This window comes from Rhipicephalus sanguineus, chromosome 11, assembly GCF_013339695.2.
Source record: "Rhipicephalus sanguineus isolate Rsan-2018 chromosome 11, BIME_Rsan_1.4, whole genome shotgun sequence".
In the NCBI taxonomy this organism is placed as follows: Eukaryota; Metazoa; Arthropoda; class Arachnida; order Ixodida; family Ixodidae; genus Rhipicephalus; species Rhipicephalus sanguineus.
Genome location: NC_051186.1, coordinates 34,402,884 through 34,421,737, shown reverse-complemented (window position 1 = coordinate 34,421,737; position 18,854 = coordinate 34,402,884). Strand labels below are relative to the sequence as shown.

The following is an 18,854-nucleotide window of genomic DNA, read 5'->3' as shown; positions in this document are numbered from 1 at the left end:
TCATACACAAATACATTGTTAACAAGGTTGAAAAAACAAAAACCAAACGATTTATCATAACAGTGCGTCTACAAAATCCGACAACGACAATTCACGAGTACAACCAGGTAATTCATTCCATCTTTCAATAACTCTAGGAAAATAACTATTCTTAAAAACGTTCGTGTGCGTAAAGAAAGGCTTTAGGTTGAGGCTGTGGTAACGTCTAGTTGAAAGAGTATTAGCATAGCAGATGTAATCGTCGGAAGATAGTCGACAAGATGAGTGAAGAAATGAGTGCAATAGCTTCAAGGAATCGGTATCCCGTCTCGTGCATAGGAGAGGGAGTTTCAAGGAATTCATTGCTGATGAAGGTGAAATATTACGATCATATCGATTGCAAATGAAACGAACTGCCTTCCTTTGTACAGATTCAATTTTGGTGACGTCGCTTGTTCTGTACTGGTTCCAGACACATGAAGCATACTCTAGTATAGGGCATACTAGCATACTCTAGTACACAAGCATACAGAAGCATACAGAAGCATACTCTAGTACAGAAGAGTTGCTATGCACGCCATTTGTCCGTTTCGCAATGCAGACAAGAAACGATCACCATCATGCCGGCGCGCGATCTTGCTGCGCGCGCCTTCTGTGTAACAAGAGATGCGGCCGACGAGAGGCTGAGAGCACGACAAGACGCGGACGGCGTCTTCCAAAGACGATCGGCCGACTGTTGGCGTCGTTGTAGTGAATAGGACGACGATACGACCAAAGACACTTCCAGCGACAGTCGGCAGACCAACCAAAATCGGCGTCGTGCTGCTCTAGTGTAAACGCGCCTTTACCAAATCGGAATGGCTGACAGTGCTGCCTGTGAGCACTGTGGCAGAAACCACTGCACACGTCCTTCGTCATTGTTCTCACTACATCTCCCAGAGACAACAAATCTCAACACCGTTAGAACGCCTCAATGACCAGCCACTTTCTGAGCAATCACTTTCGGAATGTCGGAGCGTTCGAGCTTCCAACCAGAAATTGACGAAGGCGCTGCCGAAGTAATTCTGTGGTCAACCGGCCTCACTGAACAACTGTGACAATCTCATGCTGTAGTTTGTGTGTTTTCTTTATACCATTAACAGCTAAGCTGTTAAGCACGGCATGAAAATGGCTGTTCCCCGCAAAAGACATCGCCGCGCCATTGCCGAGCAACCACCGACGCCACTGCTGCGCACCACCTGGCCTCGCCTCGCCTCGCCCTCGCCTCGCCTCGCTACCTCGCCAGCTGGTGGGACGTCATGCCAAGCCGCGTATGCGCCGAAGCAGTAGTAACGGAGAAGTCGCCTCCAAGCAGCGCTTGGCAATGGGAACCGCCGCATCTAGCTACTGCGACAGTTCATGTGACGTCATGCCAAGCCACGCATGCGCCATAGCAACAGCTGCGGACGTGCCGCGTAGAAGCTACCGAAATGACTAAGTATAACCGCCCCAAGTTTAAATGATAGAGTTGCCTAGCAGCCATTACGTCATTAAATACGTCAGCGACTGCGCATGCGCATGTCATTGGGATCGTAATAAAAGAGCCGGGCCTGTCGTCCCGAGGCAGTTTGTAGCCATCGGTCGTCCGAGGGAGAACCATACACCTGAAGAAGATGGCTTAAGAGAACTTTTTGTTGGGCGAGTTGGTGAACTTCATAATTGCTTTTAAGGCGCGAGAGAAGACAATCACAAGAAAAGAGAGAGGCGCTCTGTACCGTGTCCTTTCTTGTGATTGTGTTCTCTCGCGCCTTAAATTAATTATGACCTGAAGAAGATGCTGCCTATCACGAGACTCGACGTGCTGCAGCGCGAGAACGATACCAGCGGCGGCGATCCGACCCAGCCTACTTGAACAAGAGAGCGGCCGGCATGAAGAAAAAGAGGTGGTCGGTAACAGCGTCATAAAAAGCTGGAAAATAGCCTTGCCTAAACCAAGTTTCAAACCTAGCCTTATCCAGGTGACCTAGCATTAGCCGATAAAGCCTCTTACGCAGATCGAACACCTTCGCTGTTATCAAGTTTTGCGCGACCGAGTGCAAGCTTCTTCATTTTTTTACTCTTTCTCTCATTCTATCCTTTCTGTGCCCTCTTACCTATACACCAGTTCCGGGCAGCAAACTGTATAAGGTTTTTTGTTAACCTTCCTGCCTTTGATTTAACCTTACTCTCTCTGTCTCTCTCTGCACACCATCTGTTTATTATTATTATTTATTTTGACAATAAGTTACATGATTGCATGACGTCAGAACAAAAGTCGAAAGAAAGTATATGGCTGACTAAGATTCCGGCGCCATAGGTACACTAGGAGCACAACCACAGAGGTGAAGTAATCGTAACAGGATAATACAAAATGCACGACATGCAGCAACTTGCATACATTATAATGCCAAGTGTCACATTTTCTGAACACAAGATAATGAAGCACAACTTTACATTACATTTGATACCAAAGAGAGCAAACTAATTCAACAGCGCTACATACACCGAAGCGAATTCAATACAAACAAAATTACAAGTTATGAATATATTACACTATAAGCAGACAAATGATTCAGCAATGTCACGTTACAATAAGAGCAAAGAGCAAGAAAAGCTACAAACAACCTAGGAAGAACGTTTTAGATCGCTTTCTAAACGTAAGGAGTGATGTGGTTTTCTCAATGACGGCCATTAATGATGAATAATTGTTCAGCAAATGGGGCACCTTCCATTTTAGTAACTTATCGTCATAATTTGTTCTTGTTCTTATCGCCAAAAAGTTCTGGTTCTAAACGGATAAGCTGTTGTAGGAGAGTATGTAGATAAGTAGTTATCACGATTTGCTTGGTATTTCAAAAATGCGATTTCAGGGAGCCTTTGGCAATATAGAAAACTACTGTTTATTATAGAGTCTTGTTTAAAATTCTTTTTCTCAAATACATCGTCATGGCCACAATAGTAACCATATTAAGTTAATAAGCATGAACACGAACAAAAGAAACCTGAAGTATCCACGTCTGTTTTTTTTGTATGAACTATCGGTGCCTGTTAGTGCGTGTTTAATTCATCGTAAAAAGCAGGGCGTGGAAACACGGACATAAGAGAAGAGAACGAGCGTCGACGCTTTGCGATTTATGATTAATCTATTAGGTCAACTTCCTTGTCCTTCTGTACTGCGTCGCTAATTGCGCTATAGTCAGGAGCAGTAGGCCTTGTCTAGCTGGAGACGTGAAGGGACGCACAAGGGGCAAACAAAAAAAAAAAACAGCAACGTCAGTCACATTGTCTCTTAAGTAAAAATGATGGTCATGTGTATGGAGAACTCTACAGGGTCTGCGCTCATGCGCCCAGCAACGTGATACCTTCAAGGCCCTTGCACTCTGTCAAAACCGCCGTGAGATTGACATCCCAGATGATTTTTGCACGAATATCCCCAGCGGGACAGTCCTATCCATCGACATGCTTTTATGCGATATCCTCGGTCCACGACGCATAAGTATAGATGCACCATTCTCTATGGAAGAGCTAGAAGCCGCCATGACACTCTGCAGGCGTCCCTCTTCACCAGAGCCGGATGGAATAACATATGGGGTTCTACGTCACCTATACCAGCAACACGACGACAACTTTTAAACTTATATAATCAGTCATGGCAAGACGGCGTCGTGCCTCAAGAATGGAAACGCAGCCGTCTGCGGTTCCATTGGAGTGGAAACGATTTAACTGTATGGTGCCACTTCTAAAAGCAGAAAGATCACCTCTGGTGCTGACATCATACCGGCCTATAGCTCTCGCCCGCTGTGTTGTGAAACTCATGGAGCGCATGATTTCCACGCCCTTGGAATAGTTCCTGGAAGGGCACAACGTTTACTCTGACTTCATGGCGGGTTTCGACGAGGCCATTCATCGATTGAGAAGGTCATTGATCTGGTGTCATCAGTAGAGCAACAGAAATGCAGGAAACGACTAGCAGTTGCGCTCCTTCTTAATGTGAAAGTTGCTTATGACAACGTTTCTCATCCAGCTTTATTAGACACGCTTCTGTTAATTGAACTTGGAGGGCGAATATTTCGATGCATCCGAAGTTATCTGTCACGAAGCTGATTTTTTGTAGGCACTAAAGATGGCCCGTCTTTCGACCACTACACGTGCCGTGGCGTAGCGCAAAGTGGCGCTTTAAGGTCGGTTCTATTCAACCTTGCCCTGCTTGGTCTGGCGGAAGTGCTCCCGGAAACAGTCAGCGTTTCTATATACGCTGATGACATCTGTGTCTGGGTATCAACAGTGACACGCCTGCAGGTTCGTGCAAGGCTGCGGAGGGCAGCTTCACAAGCATCTGGCTATCTCGCACGCAAGGCCTAACAATCTCGAAAGAAAAATCTCTAACAATCTCGAAAGAAAAAAAAAAAACGCGAAAAGCGAGGAATGGTTACCTGATATGCATTAATGGCCAGCCTTCCTCTTACAAGCGAAGTCATTGTTTTTTAAGTTTCATTGTTGACCGAGACCGCTCCTAGAGCCCTCACGTAAGTTACTTGAAAGCGAAACTCGTGTATTTTCAACGTCCTGAAATTCGTCGCCGGAAAAAGAATGGGATCCATTATTGAGTTCTATGCTCAGCTATACCAAGGACTTCTTATTGAACTACTGCGCAATAACTCTTCTCTGCTTTCTAGAACTTGCTTGTCAAATATCCCAGCACACCACTGCGTGCAAGCACAGGCACTACGTGTTTTCCTCGGCCTACCACGAAGCACCTAAACAGCCGGAACAATTATATTGACTCGGGACCATCCGGCTACGACCTACATCACAACCGACGCGCTCACGGCGCATATTCGACATATTTCACGGATGTTGTCCAGCCATCTGCCGTACCTGCCAGAACAACGACCACAGGCGTCGTTCTCCAACGTTGTCAGCTCTCATCGCGCTTTGCTACCACCGGGTTTCACACCCTCGCAGCGTTCGCCATCCGCCTTGTGGTGCTTACGTCAACCGGAAGTGCGTCTTTCCGTCCCAGGAATAAGAAACAAGAAATAACCTTGGCCTTGAAGCAAGCAGCGCTGGACTGTTTACACACTGTCCAGGCTGACAGAATTCACGTATATACGGATGGTTGTACCACCCAGGCCAGCTCCACCGGCGTCATCGTCATCCCATCACGACACATCAGCCTCACTTGCAAGCTCTGTCACGTGAGCACGTCAACTGGTTCGGGGCTTGTTGCTCTGCGCGGTGCCGTCGATTATATCAAGCAACAACCGGCTAATCGATGGGCAGTATGCCGCGACTCAAAGGCGGCTCACAACGTCTTTCGTCGGCACTTGGTCACGGATCGCACGAACAACTTGTGCGGGAGATACGAGAAACGTTGCACTGTGAGATTGAAAAAGGACACAACGTTGTGTTTCAGTGGATACCAAGACACTGTGGTGTCTCCGGCAGTGACCTCGCCGATGAAGCTGCCAGAAAAGCAAACGTAGAAACAAACCTTGTTTTTATATCAAGGATTGACAAGGCTCAATACTAAAGTAAGCTGGCGTACAACCTGACACTGCAGAAGTGGCAAGCATCGCAGTTCACACACCATCGATTGTATTCTCTCGACCCATCTCTACGACTGCGGCTACTACCTGGTCTTTCCCGGGAGGGACGTACAGTGTTACGCCATCTGTGTCTGGGTGTAGCATTCACGAATGGCTACTCACTTAAGATTGAGATGGCCGACAACGCCGAGTGCAACGACTGTGCCGTAGAAGAAACTATTGAGCACCGTTTGTGTTACTGCCCGACTTACTCAAACTAGAGGCTTCAGATCCGTACAGCTCTAACTAAACTGGACAGAAGCGCTTTCACTGTCGAGAAGATATTGGGACCACGGGGCTGCCCATCACAGTTACGAAAGGCAATGAAGGCGCTGTTGTGTTTTCTTAAGGATACCGGACTGATTCGCCGTTAGTTATATCAAACGTGGAACTGTTACATCGGCTGAAACGGTGACTTTTCTCTCCTCCTTTATAACTTCCCTTCCCCCTTTTACAGTGCAGGGCAGACTACCGAGCTCAGCCCTGGTTAACCTGCCTGCTTTTCTTGTATTCTTATATTTCTTTCTCTTAAATAAGCAAAGGCGCGAGCACAAGCGCTATGTACGGATCCGAAGGCAGGCAGCCCCACTCGGGTGAAAGACCGGCGAGGCGCATGATAGTGCACACGCCTCTGCTTCGCTGGAGCGCCTAACAGATGCGCGTACCACCAACGGTAAATGCTGCATATAAATGTATCGCTGTTAGTACGCTGGAGGATGCATGCGCTCTGGCTGAGTGTTAACGCGTCACGCAACGGAGCGAGGGGTCGCAGGTTCGAATCGGCAGTCGCGCGCTTTGGAAAAAGTTTCTTCTGAAGCATGTTTCATTGTGGGTGATCTATCTATCTATCTATCTATCTATCTATCTATCTATCTATCTATCTATCTATCTATCTATCTATCTATCTATCTATCTATCTATCTATCTATCTATCTATCTATCTATCTATCTATCTATCTATCTATCTATCTATCTATCTATCTATCTATCTATCTATCTATCTATCTATCTATCTATCTATCTATCTATCTATGTGTATGTGTGTGTGTGTGTGTGTACGAAATGGCACGGCGGCGCCGATGGCAACTACACGCCGAGAGTCTTCATATAATTGCTATCAGAATAAAAGCTCTCTGGATTAAAACTAGTTATGACGGGCGGCGGCCTAATTAATACAGCCATCGAACGCTACGCAATGTTACTCTCACGACATCTGTGTCATGACGGACACCACGTCTTAAAGGAGGCTGCTTTTCTTAATGTGGTACCTATTTATGTAACTTGCTTGCTTCGCAGGTGAAGGAGCTAGCAACAGCGGTCCGGCCCCGCAACTCACTCTTGCGAGAACATAAAAGGTATGTATACTGCAATACGGGCGCAGAGAAGAAGCTTTATGTGTATCCTACTATGAGCTCAGCGTTTGAAAGTTTAGAAATTGTGTGTTACGGAGAAAATAAAGACCGCAAGTTTTACATTTAAATGCACACGAGTATGTTGGCGTGTGTGCGTAATTGCTACTGCTTCAGGGAGAGAACGAGGATAAGAATAAGACAGACATCTACAGAGGGATAAAATGGGGGCATCTTATGTCATAAGACTTCCAGGTCGTGGATTCGTTCTCCAGCGGCGGCGACTTCCTTTTTTCTTTGATTGCAATTCATTATATTTTGATTTCATTACTGCACATCAATCAAACTACACAAATAACAGCTGGTATGCTTTTGCGGCCATCACTATTTGTTGTTTTTTTTGTTGTGTCAAGCGATGTACGAGCCGTCGATTTATTCCTTTTCGTTGATTTATGTCCGTATGATATGGTACTCGTAAGTCAGAGAAGTCTACGCCAATTCCATCTCTCTACGGATCCTGCGTCTTTTCTCGGAAGAGCTTGAGCGCGTTTTCTATCACGCAACGCTCCTAATTTTCTTTCAGTTTGAAAACTGCTCTTGAGACGCGCGCGACCCACCCATGATGTGGAAAAAAAACAAACAAGAACAGCGGGCACACCTTGCATCAGACGCCCCCGTGTGGCAGGAAACACAGGGGGTCACTGCACGCGCGGCAGTTTAAAAGAAAAATAAATACCTAAGAGCATCTGATTCTCCATTGTCGACACTTGCAGCGTGTTGCTCAAGCACAAAGACGTAACAACTGCGACAGTTGTTAGTTCACGCTCGCGCTGTGCATGCCTGTGCGTTCTTTTCGGGCGTCCTTCATTGTGCTTCAGCGCCGCGCTGCAGGTATCGAGCTGCTTCTCGTTCTTCCTGTGACATTCCAATTTCTTGCTCTCGCATTCATTGCTTCGCCGTTGCGGCGAAACTGTGATTTTTAATACAGCGCCTTCTTTGATGCTTGAATAACTTAGTGTTCTTAGTGTGGTCAGCGACGACGCACGAAAATTGCACAGAGAGAGCTTACTCATGATTCAGAAATCGCCAAGAACCTTTCTTAAGACACTTGTAAACTTTGCTTTGTATTATCATACAACAGGTTATTCTTCATATGTCATTTACTATAGTGCACCACTTGTTTGATTCTATTCGTTGGACAAATCGAACATAAAAAACGTGAACACGCAAAAATTTTCTTTTTTCAGTGGTTATTAATGTTCGATGAAAAGATGTATTATATGACATTTGCGAAGCACTGTGTAAAATTTCATCATATAAAACAAGCTGCGGCTCAAACCCCTCCCATCTCTTACAGCATACAAATACAGTTATTCCCTGTGTAGCTGTAAAATGGTATGGTATTGCTGCAGTTTATTGTTCCGACGTGTACACGTGTACAGTAGGAAGTCTCGTCTAGCACAACGCCGTATCAGAAGGCGTTCTTTGCTGTCAGCCTGAAAAATACATAGTATCGATATCGATGCGTGCGATAATAACAATATTGCCTCAATATCTAGAGCAGCGACATTCGCCACAACATATTGTTGCTTCCCAGCCGCCCAGTCAAGAGATTCAACCTAACAGACAGGCCGAAAGAGTACTTGAGCCACAATACCTGGGTATCTTGGCAAAAACTTGTGGAACTCGCAACGTACTTACGAAAAAGAAGATATGATCAGACTTCTTGTGCTTACACAGTGTATGACTCAAACAAAGGTGAACTACGGTATGATTCTACAGATTTTCTTATGGTTCCTGTAAACCGTCTCCTCACTGTTGAGTTATTTTGTGCATCGTCCGATCGCGAACCCATACTTGGTCCCGGTAGCAAAGTTGCATATAAAACTTGCAGAGCAAGTTAGACATGGCCACAAGAAGATACGACGTAGAAGGACACCCTCCTTCACCTTCTTTTATTATTTCGGCCATAGCTCATTATTTGGGATGGTTTTACCTGAAACTATGCTAGGCGAAGTAACTACAGAGTCAGTCCTTCTGATGGTGGCATTGTGTAGTGCGTTTAGTACAATAATGGTACTCTAGAAATATTGCGTTTTATTGTCATTGCATGAGATATTGGCAATTGTTCGCCCGCGCTGCGGAGCGTTATAATCAAGGGCAGTAGACGTTTTAAAGCTAAACAAAACCGGAAGGGAAATAAATGGGTTGAGACAAAAACAGTCATAATAGCATTGTCGCTGATCATTTTATTTTGTCTTTTTGTGTATATGTTTTGATCATATTTCTCTTAAGCGCTGGAAATAAGTGAAACGTAAGCGTTCTCACTATCCCACCTGACCGCTTTGAACAATGGCGAATTCAACCTAGCTGGAGCCGTTTGAGGCAGACAGTGTTATAGCCCCATACGATTACTGGCCATGCCTAAACCTCTCCAGTAAGTGCGTCGTCTCGGCTGTCGATTCTAGTAAAGCATACAAAATGAAGGTCGCCTTAGTCACCGTCGCACTTGTGGTCGTCGTGTTTGTAATTACAGAAGTGGAGCTCGCAAAACCAAAAAGTAAGTAAACTAAAGACAGCGCATTTTATTTTGCCTTTTCTGCGTTACGAGCGGTCTCACAATATCAGACAACCAATTCAACTTTATTAGGACTTGTAAAGAATACTTTCTCAATAGAAGGTTTGTTATACACTGTTTTCACTAGGGAAATGCAATTGAACATAACTTTCTAGCCTTCAAGCTGCATTATAGAACTCAGGGAAGTGAAAGCACTGATACCTTTGACTTTTGCAGGAAATATATTAGTAGTTAGAGGATTAAATGAGCGCAGAAAGTGCAACCACTACACTGTGATTATTAGAGCTGCACACTTCAATTTCTCACCGAAACTTTTGCTGAATCGGGTTCGCCAGACAAATAATTTCAAGGAAACAATGTCTTGAAAACACATCGCGTGGAGACGAATTCCAGAAACTGGTAGAAAACAGACTTTGCTTTGAGAGTCTGTATTGAGAGAAACGAAATCAATGGCAGTCGAACGAGTAGTAAACGCAATAAAAATCAGCTATAACTTCACAGATATGAAAAGATAACCACAAAAATCGTAAATAAGAACAAAAATTAGCGTTAATTCGCTCAAAGCTATTATCTTTATTCTTCGGTTGACATTCAGTTCAACGCGATAATTCTATACACTACAAGTCCCCTTGTGTATATTCAAGATATAAAAGTTTGCTGTGTAGTATATGTGACACATTCTTTATACTTTCATGGATAATAGTCGCCAACACGAGGGGAAGGCAACCTGCGCCTCGAGGTCAGAGTACAGCTACCACGTCAGCATAAGAGCTTATAGCGCTCGGCCTCCCTAGTGCTATGCTGTCTCCCCATTAAAATTCGCTTGTTTTCTTGCGGAACTCACAAGTATAGCGGGAATAGAAGTTCTTCGTAAAAATTGCGTGAGCTGCATGTGGTGAAAAACGACGCTTCGTACACGGAAACACCTTGATTCTGCTTGGTAAACAGCACTCTACATGCAGTTGTTGCTGTGTTCATTCGATATTTTGTAGTACTCATACGCCCGGAAGCCACAAGAAGAGTCTTAATTGAATTAAGCAATCCAATAATAAAGTTAGGCTCCTTAACATATGCTGGCAAATCGAGCAAGCGAACACACAGGTTGCTTATATACCCAAAAATAGTCACATATCCGTCGAAAGACGAAACATTGCATGCCTAAATCATCTAGAATGTGTTGTGGGAGCAAGAAAAAAAATAAAGATAAAGCGAGACCGCGTATGCGTGTTGCTAAATGAACGATGTCATTCTGCTCTATACTGAAAACATATGCGAGAAATAGTACTGCGACTATTTTCAGATGTAGTGTTCGTGAGCATAGAGTCGTTCACATGTGCGTGTCTATGTACTCGTATTTTCAGAGAAACCAGGATTCAAGATCGGAAAGCCTGGGTCTCGAGGTAGAGGTAGGTGCTGAAGGAGTCACATTAAGAAAGTGAAACTTGTGTTACAAGTATGAACTATTAGTATTAAGAATGTATCTGCTGCCCAGACGTCTGGCTGAGCATTACCATAACGTGTTAAGATATATAAATCACCATATTGCCTTAAATATCTATAAATGGTACCCACTCCCCAATGGTGAGGGTGTCTTTTCTCTTAATCTTATTTCGAGAGCAATTTTAGGGACACTACAGGCGCAATTTTAACGTAGCCCTCGCCATCGGCGCCGCCGTGATGTTCCGTGTACAGTCCAAACCGATAACGTTGCCCCCGTTTTGTATGCTATGTGCAAGCGAAATGTCCGAGGGTTGCTGACGATCCGGGCTCGAGCAGCGAGCAAACGTGCCGCCGGGTCTCTGCCCCACGAGTGGCTGCCTTACTGCAGCATGAAAATGGGCACAATGACTGACCGGGCATGGTCACCTGCGGTCATGCGCGCCGTATGACGTATATATCAAAACAACAAAGGGTTTCTAGGTCCGGTGAAATATTCACGAAAACATCAAACAGCTCGGATCCCGAGCGAAACGTAAATAAAATTGCTTTATATATATATATATATATATATATATATATATATATATATATATATATATATATATATATATATATATATATATATATATATATATATATATATATATATATATTCCTTTCAGTCCCGAATTTTTCGTAGGTTAGAACAAAAATTTTCAGTGTTCCTTTCTAGCTAAGAGGCTATTGAAAAGCATGCAAAAAAATAAGGGAGACCGTAGGTACAATGGTTTTCACGGGAGAATCATGTCCAGTATGCTGGACACTAGGATTCATTTGTTCCACTTATGGGTACACACATTCTGCTTTCTTCCTTGAAAAAATGTTGCTCTTGTTCTTGTCACAAAGTTAATTGTTTTTAAAACATAAAAATGGTTTGTTTTGACTTGAGAAAAAGAAAAAAATTCTATCGTTAACTTTCGTGCATAGCGTTCAGCACCACGAAGGGGTAAAAAGCTAGGAGGCAACGCGCTGAGCGTCCACGAGCCAACGTCCTCCGACGCCGCTGCCTCCTCATGCTCCAGGCTCTTGGTAGAATTCCCAGCGTGCTCCTGGTTCAATTTTTATGACTGGGTTTCAAGATTTTCACGTGACGTGCTTCCTAGTTTCTTTTCTCTCCTCCATGTTTAGCACAATGCGCGCCACTTGCATCCCGGTGTCCAGTGCACTGGACATGAATACAATCTCGCATTGCGAGCAAACTTCTGATTACAAAAGCTACCTTTTTGCAACATTGTTTCAAGAGGGCATAAATCAGCTCGCACGATTTAAGTGACTTGAATTGCGCGAAGATAACTCCTCAAATAATTTTGTATGCTTGAGCACACCATGCGCGCGCGTTTCCTCTTGATTAACACCATTACTCTGATGCGCCCCCATAAGAAAATGGGGCTGTAGAAGGACCTACATTCAAAAAGATATTTCTCGCCTCTTACACAAGCTGTCAAAGTGGTTTCGGCTTCGATTGTGGCTTTGCTTGCTTTTCTGGGACAACGGGACGAAAGGCACATTTTCGCTTGCATCGCATCACATTTTCGCCGCATTTTTGCTTCCATCGAAAATGCGGGCACCACGGCCGGTGTTTTATACCGCGACCTTCGGGTCAGCAGTCAAGCACCATAAGTCCCAGACCACCGCGGTGGGTGAGTGACGCGACACCAACAGTTCCAATAAAATGGAACACATATTCTTGTCAAGAAGCGCGCACCGTATAAAACACAGATGTTGCGAAATATATATATATATATATATATATATATATATATATATATATATATATATATATATATATATATATATATATATATATATATAATATATATATATATATGTGTGTGTGTGTGTGTGTGTGTGTGTGTGTGTGTGTGACGTATGAAAGGCAGTAATCTCTGGTAGAAGGCGACGAAGAAGAAGTGCGCGTAAATAGAATAAAAGTATGGCGTCTGAGCCGCTGGACGTCTCTCATTCATAGTGTCACACAAGTCGACAGGATGGAGACCTGGCAGCCGCCTCATCAGCTACACATCAGCAAAGACCTCAGCAAGACACCTTCACCGCATGCAGACCACCGAAGCAGATCCTGTTGAACACAGCGACCAGCATCATGACCGAACCATCGAATGACCTTGACATCCCCAAGTACACTGGATCAGCGGACGACAGTCCCGTCCAGGAGTGGTTCGACCTATTCGAGCTCCACGCTACCGCAGCATCATGGTCGGAAAGGGAGATGGTGACCAACTTCAATGACTACGTCACCAATGAGGCATTCCGATTTTACCTCACACACATATTTCAAAACAACGAGTCATGGAAAAAGATCAGAGAAGAGATTATTACCCGTTTTAACGACTACGACAAAGACTTGCTTATAAACAACCATGTGGAGACAATCGCACTCAGTCGTCACAGTCAAAAGCAGTCTTCACGCATCCGAACACCAAGCATGAATTCGCGATTCCCCACAGACAGATTAAAGCATCCGCTCACTGAAAGGCTTGGAGATCTTCCACGGAGACTCAATCTTCCACCGGGCTTTGCTACTGCACGAAAATCAGCATTTTCTACGTCATCATTGAACCAATAGGACTCATGTTACTGAACCACCTTATGCACTCTGCTCCCCGTATCGCACACTTCACCCACCACCTGGTTTTGCATCATGCGGATCTCCAGTTGCTCCCAACGTTCACCTCACACCTCACAAGCTCGCTACGGTCGGGTTAGAGCTGAGGAACTTTGAAGATACTCGACCAAGCCATGTCCCTTCCGCACAGATTCATGCGTCAGAACAGCGTCGCTCGGTAGGTGCGCATAGAGACAACCTTTCGCAATCGGAGTCTGACCAAGCCACGCCTGTTACGGCATCACCGTCAAGTCCACACCCACCTGAGAGTCGAAACAACACAGAAAGCTCAGAGGCATCAAATCTCGAACGTTGCCGGCTGCCACAGGCGTCTGTAATTAACGGCGTTGCAGCAGCCTCTGAAGAGCTCGCACCAACTTCACTGCCCGAAAAGCATAGCACCTGCTACCTAGTGGACACTACATCAAGTTGCCAAGAAAATCATTGTCATGTTCCAAAAGTGCTACCACCTCAGCAATTTCTGCAGCAGCATCAGCGAAGCCAGCACAAGCAAATCGACCAAATTAAGCGACAACAGGCACTCTGACAAGGACAACTACAAATATCAGAAACACATTCGTGGCTTAAGCAAAGACGTTCGAATGCGAGCCAACCGAAGCGAAAACAAGTTTCAGATGTATCGGCCAAGACAAACAAGACATCAAATTCAAGGCATATTCTCAGAAAAGAGCGTCGCCAGGAAGGAACGTCGCCCTTCCAACGTCCGACATCAACATTGCACGTTCGATCAAGACATGTGAGACACCGCAGAAAACGACGAAAAGCACACCAAAGCATCCTTTGCATTTCGAAACGACACAGCAGTCGTCCCATCAGTCTCCGTCAAGGAGCACGGAACTGAAAGAACAGCCTGTGTTCTAGTTACAACATGGAGTCCGACGCCTACAACATTCAAGCTTCCTGTCCTTCAAAGTGTTCCATTATTACTCAGCTGTGACATGTCCACGAACCGAGTTATCGTCACTCTTAATGCGCAAGGCATGCTTATGTTGTCCCGAACGCAACAGCCAGCCTCGCCCACCAGAGCTCTCCTTGATATCCCCGGCCTCCCCTGTGAATCTTTGTGCTAGTTTCACGGAACTCCCTTGTGACATGGAACTACGCCGCGTTTTGACATTTCAGCATTAACACCCTCCGCTTGCTTATGTTTTGTTGTTAAACTCGCGGATTCTTTCGTGGGGACGGGGAATCCTGTGACGTATAAAGGCAGTAATCTCTGGTAGAAGGCGACGAAGAAGAAGGCGTAAATAGAATGAAAGTATGGCGTCTGAGCCGCTGGACGTCTCTCATTCATAGAGTCACACACACAACACACACACACACACACACACACACACACACCACACACACACACACACACACACACATACACATATACACACATTATATATATATATATATTCGATATATCTATATATATATATATAATATATATATATATATATATATATATATAGTCCCTGCTGGCATACTCATCTATTTCATGGAATCAAACTCTCCGTTAATCTCGGTCATAATTGGTCACAATTCAGTTAATTCCGACGAACCTGGAGTGCACCGAGCGAAAATCTGCTGCGCAAAAGAATGGAACGGCGTTCGTGGAGAACCAATTGAGGCGGCGCCGTACGCGCCCCCACGTGATCATTACTACCCGCACGGTAACGACAGGAAAGCCAGAAGGGCTTCATGCCTATTGCCTTTACCACCACGCGGGACACCTCGCTGGCTGCGGTTGTTCGAAAAAACATGGTTGCCCTCCACAATCGCGCTGTTGACGACGAAAGCCTGAACAGCTGCGACAAATTTCTTTCGTTTACCGGCAAAAAAAAAGTTCGTCATGTGGTATGGTGGTGGTGTGGTGACAGTAGTAATTAGGGAGGGATGCAGTCCACGTTTGGGGCCATTTAAATAGGGGTTCTTGCGCGCGGTCGCATTGTGAAGAAGTCGCCGGATGACAAAAATTGCAGCTTCCGCTCTTATGCAAATATGAACAGCATTTACGCAGTAATCAAGAAATTACAAGTGCATTGAAGCATAGACTTTTATCTATTGTGTGCCTGATACACTTGATAATTCAGAATTCTGTTAATTGAGACATGTTTTGCTGTCCCGTGAATTCGAATAACGAGCTTTTACAGATTATATATATATATATATATATATATATATATTAGATATATATATATATAATATAATATATATATATATATATATATATATATTATATATATAATAATATATATATATATAATATATATTATATATATATATATATAGCGCATTCGCCCGCCGCGAGAATGCGCCTCCCGTGGTTTGAGAGAACGAAATCAGCTGCGGCCACCACTCGCGGCTCGTTGCAGCGGTAGGCCGATAAGTCGACAGTGGTTTTTTGGCCCGCGCCAGCCAGTTGGCTCGCGTGACGGTGCAAGTTGCAGCGAGTTGTAGTTTTAAACCCTTGGCTACATTGTAGTCTAAGCCCTTGGCTAAAGATAGCTGGGACCCCTGTATATATATATACGAATTGAGACAACTAATAGAAGGATTGTCTATTGTATTGTCTAAAAGGAGCCCTGTTTTTCTCATAACGGGTATATATTTTTATTTTTCACCCAAAATTACCTTGGGAGCCTCTGGCGGCAAAAAAGTGAACGTGTACTTTACCTATCACGTGACCTTTCACTCGTGTACGCTATCAATTATCTCTATATTAGTCTATATTAGCACACGTTTATTATAATTTTTTCTAGCGTAAAACGTGCAGATATGCATTCGTTTGCACTGAGTAGAACAGCGTCGCCGCCTTCGCTTGACGTATGACCCGATACTCGCGAGCGGCAGCATGGACGTTATTAGCTTAGAGCCACTGGAAAAATTTCAGAGTATCGCATCTGTTTTCCGCGCGCCCGCCGCCGACGCGGTTCGCTTACTAGCATCACGTGACTTCTCGCCGCCATATCCAAGCGCTTGGTGTGAAGGCGCGTTCAATGCAGAGAGTGGCCCGGACATTTAGCAGTACCACGGTCCCAGAAGTATCGTCGCATTTTTGCAGGCAGATGTGGTTGAGTGGCATTTCGTGCTATGTATGCCACGGGAAAAAAAAAATTCGGCGGGGGGGGGGGGGGCACGGGTTTCGGTTGCATCCCCTGGCTACGCCACTGCTGCAGATGCCAGAGAGTAACTCACCAGCAGTCCAATGAGAATCTCGTTATTTTTGCATGCCGTTGTGGGAAAATTAATGTCAAAGAGCGCCGTTCTACGTGGCTGCATAGTTGGCCGGAATGAATTCGCCCCCCTCGAAACACACCTTCCTGCAGTGAACTACACAAATTTTGCTGGAAAAGATCTCATGCGACAGGATCATTCACTTTTTCGGTTCGCTATGGTCAGCGATCTTGAAAACTATACATACCTTTCTATTTGCTCGGCTGTTTATTTTCTCGATCTGTCGAACAGATTACGTAAGCTGTTCGAGTTATAAGAGTGTCACGCACGAGAGGGAAATTGAAGATTTATTAAAATAACTGTTTACTGGTATACCTTGAAGGCAATTGTGGCATGACATTGCCACTGCGCAAAACAGAAGCGTGGAACTCTGTTGATAAACTTGTGTGTAAGGCAATGTTATTAAGCTTATTTTTAAATTGGTTGCAAAAAAAATGTGGCAATGCTGCATTGCGCCGAGCGTAACTCTACATACGGTTTAGGGGGGACAAATGGTCACAACAAGAAAAAAAATGCAGATCCCACACATTGCGAGAGTCAATTTATATGTCGATATTTATACTGTGTTGCAGTAAACATGCACTTTAAAAATTTTCGGGATGTGCTACTTCTGATCAAAAGAACATAAGTGCCATGCCGAGAAGTTTATCAAGAGCGCAATATGAAAAAAAAAAGTGCAGCAGTGCAGAAACCAAACCCCACTGTTTACGCGCTGGCAAACGCCAAAAAAAATCTGTTTGTCGGAAAACAGCAAAATATTTGCAATGCACTGCAACGTTGGGAATATTAAGGATACAAGAAATAGTAAATGAAACAAATAATTAAGTAGTGATGTCAATCATTTTCATTGCCTATTTTCTACGTATCTCAAGAGAAGATGCACCTTAGCTACCGCACGCCAATTCGCCCGTGCGTTTCGTGCTGCTGGCGTTCCGAATCAGACATAAATACGTCGCGCGTAATTCCAATTAGCGTACACACACTACTTCTATTACGCATATCAACCGTTAACAGCAAGCATGGTGCGGAAGCAAGGTATGCGTCAGCGATCAGTCGAAGGACGCAATGTTGAAGTCTCTGTGTTGATAAGTCTCGAGTAAGTTTCCCAGTGAACCTGAACACCGACTGCGCAAGCTAGCGCAAACGTCAAGATTCACCAAATGTCGAAGTAAATGGCATCTCGCACGATGTCACTGCGCTAATGCAACTATGTTCACAGATCTGGACCTAGCGAACACACCCAGGCGTGACACAAAGAGGGCGATGATGCCATGAAGCGAATTCGCGAGCACATGGCAACATTCGCCGCACGTTTCATTGTTACCCGCTAACCGCGCAGTCGATCCAGAACTGTCGATGACTCGAAATAACTTCAATATCCTCTTGAAGAAACACACCACATAATGCCGTTCCGCCGAGCGTAACACGGCACCGAGGCGAAAAGATCGGTCACTTCTCAACACACGCTAGCAAAGCGCCGGACGGTCCGGAAGGGAAATGGCCGCCGCTGCCCAATGTTGCCCGCGTGCAGCTACCTTTGCGGTACTCTGATTTTCCAGTGACTCTATGTTAGCTGAGAGCCTAGCCGCACCTGCCGACGCGTTGGAAAAGCACGAATACCGCCTTCCGGCCTCCGAGATTACCTCCGGCGACGCGCTGCCGGAAATAATCGCGGAGGCCACGAGCACCTAGCTCGCGAGGTGGTAAAAAGATCTTACGTGACGACGAGCGTTCGGAAAACTGTTATACTGCTTTTTTATACTCTAAAATGGTCGGAAATGTGAATATAAAGGTGGCTGACCACAGTTTCACCCACTCCTATGAAAGAAAAGCCTTCAGCATAATGCGAGGGGGCTATCGCATTCCTATCACTATCACTATCACTATCACTATCACTCAGCGTTGCTGGAGTACGTGGACGTACAGTTCATGGGCTTTCCAGATCGAAGATACTGCCAATAATAACCACGCGCTTGGCGATTAACCGCTGCAGCTAC

General features: G+C 44.9%; 1 protein-coding gene across 5 annotated transcripts in view; it reads left to right on the top strand.

The window, feature by feature from the left end:
* Positions 1–9,275: 9,275 nt before the first annotated feature.
* LOC119374519 (spidroin-1) overlaps positions 9,276–18,854 on the top strand; it is a 96,070-nt gene continuing 86,491 nt past the window's right edge. For all 5 annotated transcript variants that reach the window (XR_007414372.1, XR_007414373.1, XM_049410884.1 and 2 more), the window contains exons 1-2: positions 9,276–9,494; positions 10,874–10,922. Coding sequence is in view for 3 of the 5 variants with exons in the window: in XM_049410884.1 (XP_049266841.1) it covers positions 9,416–9,494; positions 10,874–10,922 (128 nt within the window). In the remaining 2 variants the exon portion in view is untranslated. The remainder of the gene's footprint in view (positions 9,495–10,873; positions 10,923–18,854) is intronic.